The 5615-nt window shown below is 33.4% G+C and overlaps 1 protein-coding gene and 1 long non-coding RNA gene across 10 annotated transcripts in view; both read right to left on the bottom strand.

Moving 5' to 3' along the window:
* Positions 1 to 315: 315 nt before the first annotated feature.
* On the bottom strand, positions 316 to 1660 carry LOC127000785 (uncharacterized). Its single transcript, XR_007754516.1, has 2 exons — positions 705 to 1660; positions 316 to 650 (listed from the first exon to the last, which is right to left on the bottom strand). It is a non-coding gene; the product is annotated as an uncharacterized LOC127000785 (long non-coding RNA).
* Positions 1661 to 4397: 2737 nt separating this feature from the next.
* Positions 4398 to 5615, bottom strand: part of LOC127000781 (C-type lectin 37Db-like) — a 73284-nt gene continuing 72066 nt past the window's right edge. For all 9 annotated transcript variants that reach the window (XM_050864818.1, XM_050864822.1, XM_050864826.1 and 6 more), the window contains one exon: positions 4398 to 5188. In XM_050864818.1, coding sequence (XP_050720775.1) covers positions 5071 to 5188 — 118 coding nt within the window. In that variant the 3' untranslated portion in view covers positions 4398 to 5070. The remainder of the gene's footprint in view (positions 5189 to 5615) is intronic.

The following is a 5615-nucleotide window of genomic DNA, read 5'->3' as shown; positions in this document are numbered from 1 at the left end:
CTTCTTATTTCTTGTCCTTGGAATGCGTAACTTTTATTTTACATTTTTACTTTTATTGTTGTTTGTTTGTCTTTTCTTGTCATTTGAATATTTAACTTTTTTTCTTAAAATTTTTACTTTTTAGTGATGTTTTTTCACTGATGTTTTTTACTGACGTTTTCTTCACTGATGTTTTTTTCACTGATGTTTTTTACTGATGTTTTTTTCACTGATGTTTTTTACTGATGTTTTTTTCACTGATGTTTTTTTCACTGATGTTTTTTTACTGATGTTTTTTTCACTGATGTTTTTTCACTGATGTTTTTTTCACTGATGTTTTTTTACTGATGTTTTTTTACTGATGTTTTTTTCACTGATGTTTTTTTACTGATGTTTTTTTCACTGATGTCTTTTTTTTTCCTCATGTCCTTTGAATATCTAACTTTTCTAATTGTTCACTGATGTCTTTTTTTTTCCTCATGTCCTTTGAATATCTAACTTTTCTAACTGTTCACTGATGTTTTTTTTTTATCTCATGTCCTTTGAATATCTAACTTTTCTAACTGTTCACTGATGTTTTTTTTATCTCATGTCCTTTGAATATCTAACTTTTCTAACTTTTCACTAGTCTTTTTTTTATCTCCCGTCCTTTGAATATCTAACTTTTCTAACTTTTCACTCGTCTTTTTTAAATCTCCCGTCCTTTGAATATCTAACTTTTCTACTTTTCACTTATGTCTTTTTTTTTAATCTCCCGTCCTTTGAATATCTAACTTTTCTAACTTTTCACTCGTCTTTTTTAAATCTCCCGTCCTTTGAATATCTAACTTTTCTAACTTTTCACTCGTCTTTTTTAAATCTCCCGTCCTTTGAATATCTAACTTTTCTAACTTTTCACTCGTCTTTTTTAAATCTCCCGTCCTTTGAATATCTAACTTTTCTAACTTTTCACTCGTCTTTTTTAAATCTCCCGTCCTTTGAATATCTAACTTTTCTAACTTTTCACTCGTCTTTTTTAAATCTCCCGTCCTTTGAATATCTAACTTTTCTAACTTTTCACTCGTCTTTTTTAAATCTCTCTTCCTTTGAATATCTAACTTTTCTAACTTTTCACCGGTCTTTTTTTTTATCTCCCGTCCTTTGAATATCTAACTTTTCTAACTTTTCACCGATCTTTTTTTTTTAATAATTTCATGTCTGTTGAATATTTAATCTTTTTACTTTTCTGAGGTTTCGTTTTTTTTTTTGTTTCTTGTCTTTTGAACATTTTCTTTTTTAACTCAAATTTTTTACTGATGTTCATTTTACTCTATGTACTAATTTTACTTATCTTTTTATTTATTTTTAGTTTTATTTTACTGATTTAATTTATTATTTTTACATATTTTACTATTTCTTTAACTTATTTTACTTATATTACTTTTTTACTTATTTCAATTATTATTTTTACTTAGATTATTTATTATTTTTACTTATTTCACTTTTTTTTACTTTTAATTAATTTGACTTTTTATTTTTACTAATGTTACCTTTTTTACTTATTTTACTTTCTTTTATTTTACGTATTATTTTTATTGATTTTGCTTTTTTTCTTACTTATTTTACTTATTATTTTCTCTTATTTTACTTTTTAACCTAATTTATAAAACTTATCTTACTTATTTACTGATTTACTGATTTTACACTCAGTTTTCTATTTTTTTTATTTTACCAGCGTCCTTATTAGTTGATGGGCGCGTCAGGGAGCCTAATTATAAAGACTCAAACTTAAGGATCTTTTTGTAAGTTCCGGTCTCCAATAAACTTTTTCTCTTATTTACTTCAGTGTTTTGCTTCATTCCTTCCGACCCTAGTTTTTTTTTGTTCTCGCTGAAGATAAATAAGGTTGTTGATGTTGTTTTTATTCCATTTTTATTATCATTCTTCTTCTTCTTCTTATTCTTATTTTCGTTATCATTATTACTATTATTATATCTCCTCCTAAGGCTATTTCTTACCTTCCTCTTCCTCCTCCTCCTCCACAAGTCTTCTTTCCCACCACAATCACCACCACTACCACTGTATTCTCCTCCTCCTTCTCTTCCTCCTCCTCTACAACTCTTTTCCCCACCACAATCACCACCTCCTCCTCCTCCTCCTCCACAAGTCTTCTTTCCCACCACAATCACCACCACTACCACCATAACCTTCTCCTCTTTCACAACTCTTCCTTCCAAACCACAATCACCACATCCTCCTCCTTCTCCTCTTCCTCCTTCTGTTCATCTTTCAAATCCTACGGTTCATTAGTCAGGAAGGACAGAGACTCAAGCAGAAAAAAAACACGTCCTCTCTTCAAAGCCGCGGTTCATCATTCATGTCTTTCCTATATCACGTGGGTCTTCGAGGGAGAGGCGAAGAATGGAAGCGAGAGGCGGATAATGGGAGAGGGATGGTGATGGTGGGGAGAAATGGGACGAAGATAAAGAGGATAAAAAGAAGGAAAGGGGGGAAGAAGTGTTAGCTCATCGATATTTCCCTGTGTGTGTGTTTGTTAGGTGAAGTAGAGGAGGCGAGGACAAGGAACATGAAGGGGAGGAAAACAGAGTATGGAGTAAAGGGGAAAAAAGTATTAGAACATCGATATCTCCTTCCGTCTGTGTGTTTGTTATGTGAGGGAGAGGAAACAAAGGACTAAGAACATGAAGGGAAGGAAAATAGTGTGAAGAAAAGTAAAGTATTAGAACACGTTTGAGAATTAGCTTTCTTTTTCTTTCTTCTTCTTCACAGCACAGGAGGCAAGTCTCTACGAAGGCCTTATCCGATGTGTGTGTGTGTGTGTGTGTGTGTGTGTGTGTGTGTGTGTGTGTGCGCGCCCAGAAATACGCCTAAATAAGTGTTACCAAAAGATTGCGAATATCCATCGAACTTAAAATTGTAACCACTCCGAGGACGATTTTAGCAGGACAATTTTTTCGAGGACAATTTTTTTATGACAATTTTGCGAGGACAATCTTATGAGGAAAATTTTGCGAGGACAATTTTTCCAGGAGAATTTTCCGAAGACAACTTTCTCAGGACAATTTTGCGAGGCCAATTATGGAAAGACAATTTTGAGAGAGAGAGAGAGAGAGAGAGAGAGAGAGAGAGAGAGAGAGACAAAAAGATTAAGGAAGAGAGACAGAGAGAGAGAGAGAGAGAGAGAGAGAGAGAGAGAGAGAGAGAGAGAGAGAGAGAGAGAGAGAGAGAGAGAGAGAGAGAGAGAGAGAGAGAGAGAGAGAGAGAGAGAGAGAGAGAGAGAGAGAGCATATGTCCTTTAAATTAATGGAAACTTACCTGTTGTTGTTGTTGTTGTTGTTGTTGTTGTTATTGTTGTTGTCGGTGGTGGTGGAAGTGGTGGTCGTTGGTTATGACTACTACTACTACTACTATTACTACTACTGCTACTACTACTACTTCTACTAGGCCTACTACTACTACTTCTACTACAACCACCACTACCACAGTTACAAGACACCGTGCTAAGAGAGTGCATTTAAAAAAAAAGAAAAAAAAAAGAAATAAAAGGAAACAAAAAAATAACAAAACAAAAACAAAGAAAAAAAAAGGGGAACACTACAAAATACCGAAACAAATAAAAAAGGAAATAACAAAGGAAAAGAAAAACAAAAAAGGGAAAATATAATCAGGGAAAATAAAGGGATTACAAAAGAAAAAAAAACTGGGAAAAAAACAGGAAAAGACATAGGAAAAGAAAACAAAAACAAGAAAAAAAATCAGGGAAAATAATATCAGGGAAAATAGTGAAAACCAAAGAAAAAAAATGAGGAAAATAAATCATGGGAAAGGAAAACAAAAAAAAGGGACAAAATTCTTATCTAAATCATTATTATTATCATCGTTACTGACATTCATAAGATCTTCAGTTGTTGCATTACGGGAAACACAACAAAATCATATATATAAAAAAATACAGCACAGTACAACTAACTACAGACGGAAATAAGACAGAAAAAAAAGAACTTCAAACTACAGGAAAATGCAAAATACAATATACATTCATTAATACAGAAATATACAGTCATAAAGTACACTACAATAAGGTCTTCCACTACACGAGGAAAATACATTACAGAACACTAAATTTCACGATACATTCCAATAGATTTTTTTTCTTTAGCTACTTCGTAAAAACTATGAATAAAAACCTTAAAAAAACGTGAATATTTACTTATTTACATAACGAACTAATGCTAGGGTGAGATAGATAGATAGATAGATAGACAGATAGATAGATAGAGATAGATAAATAGACAGAGAAGAAAAAGAAAAGAAAAAAAGGGAGAGGGAAAAGAAAGACAAACATAATAAGAAAAAAAAAGAAGAAAATAGGGATAAAGAGAAGGAATAAGGGAAAAGGGAGAGAGATAATAAACAGAGAGAGAGAGAGAGAGAGAGAGAGAGAGAGAGAGAGAGAGAGAGAGAGAGAGAGAGAGAGAGAGAGAGAGAGAGAGAGAGAGAATAGGAAAAAAAAGGAAAAATCTTATAAAAGGAAAATGTAGAAAATAATGATTACAAACGAAGAAACTGGAAGAAAAAAAGAACGAGTGTGATTTTTTTGTTGATACAGATGAGAGAAAAAAATGCGAATAAAAGAGAAGAGGAAAAAAAAAATCAACGGACGTGCAATAGTAAAACAAACAAATAAACAAACAAACAAAAAGTATTACAAAATCGGTGGAGCAATGGGTAAAAAATAAGGAAAACAATTAGAAAAGAAAAATAAGATTGAGAAAAAATATGTGAAGGAGTAAAAAAAAAGAGTATTAGAAGAGAGAGAGAGAGAGAGAGAGAGAGAGAGAGAGAGAGAGAGAGAGAGAGAGACGGAGAGACAGAGATACAGAGACAGACAGACAAACAGACACAGATTTACATAGATTTACACAAAGAAAGAAAGCAAGAAAAGAGAAAAACAAACAAAACAGAGATAAAAAAACAAACAGAAATAAGAGACAAAAAGTTACCCCAAATACAAAGAGTTAAACAGAAAAAAAACAGAGAAACAGACAGACACACACACACTAACACACACACCACTTCCACCACGATCCATTACTCCACCTCGCAGATGAAGTAAGTCTCGAAGGAGCAAGGGCTGTCGTTCCACTTGAGTCCCTTCCCGTCTCTGTTCCACAATTCGAGACAGTGTTCCATCTCGCCGTTCTCATACCTGGGGAGAGGAAGAACACCTGAAGAACGCACACACAGGTAAACACACAGGTAGATAACATACATACATACATACACAGGTAGATTAATACACACATACAGGTAGACAGATTAACACCCACACACCTGAAGAACGCACACACAGGTAAACACACAGGTAGATAACATACATACATACATACACAGGTAGATAAATACACACATACAGGTAGACAGATTAACACCCACACAGGTAAACACACAGGTAGATAACATACATACATACACAGGTAGATAAATACACACATACAGGTAGACAGATTAACACCCACACACCTGAAGAACGCACACACAGGTAAACACACAGGTAGATAACATACATACATACATACACAGGTAGATAAATACACACATACAGGTACAAAGATTAACACCCACACACCTGAACA

The sequence above is a fragment of the Eriocheir sinensis genome, chromosome 19 (assembly GCF_024679095.1).
Source record: "Eriocheir sinensis breed Jianghai 21 chromosome 19, ASM2467909v1, whole genome shotgun sequence".
Classification (NCBI taxonomy): domain Eukaryota; kingdom Metazoa; phylum Arthropoda; class Malacostraca; order Decapoda; family Varunidae; genus Eriocheir; species Eriocheir sinensis.
The sequence above is the reverse complement of the archived record's forward strand: the minus strand, read 5'-3'. Positions and strand labels throughout refer to the sequence as shown.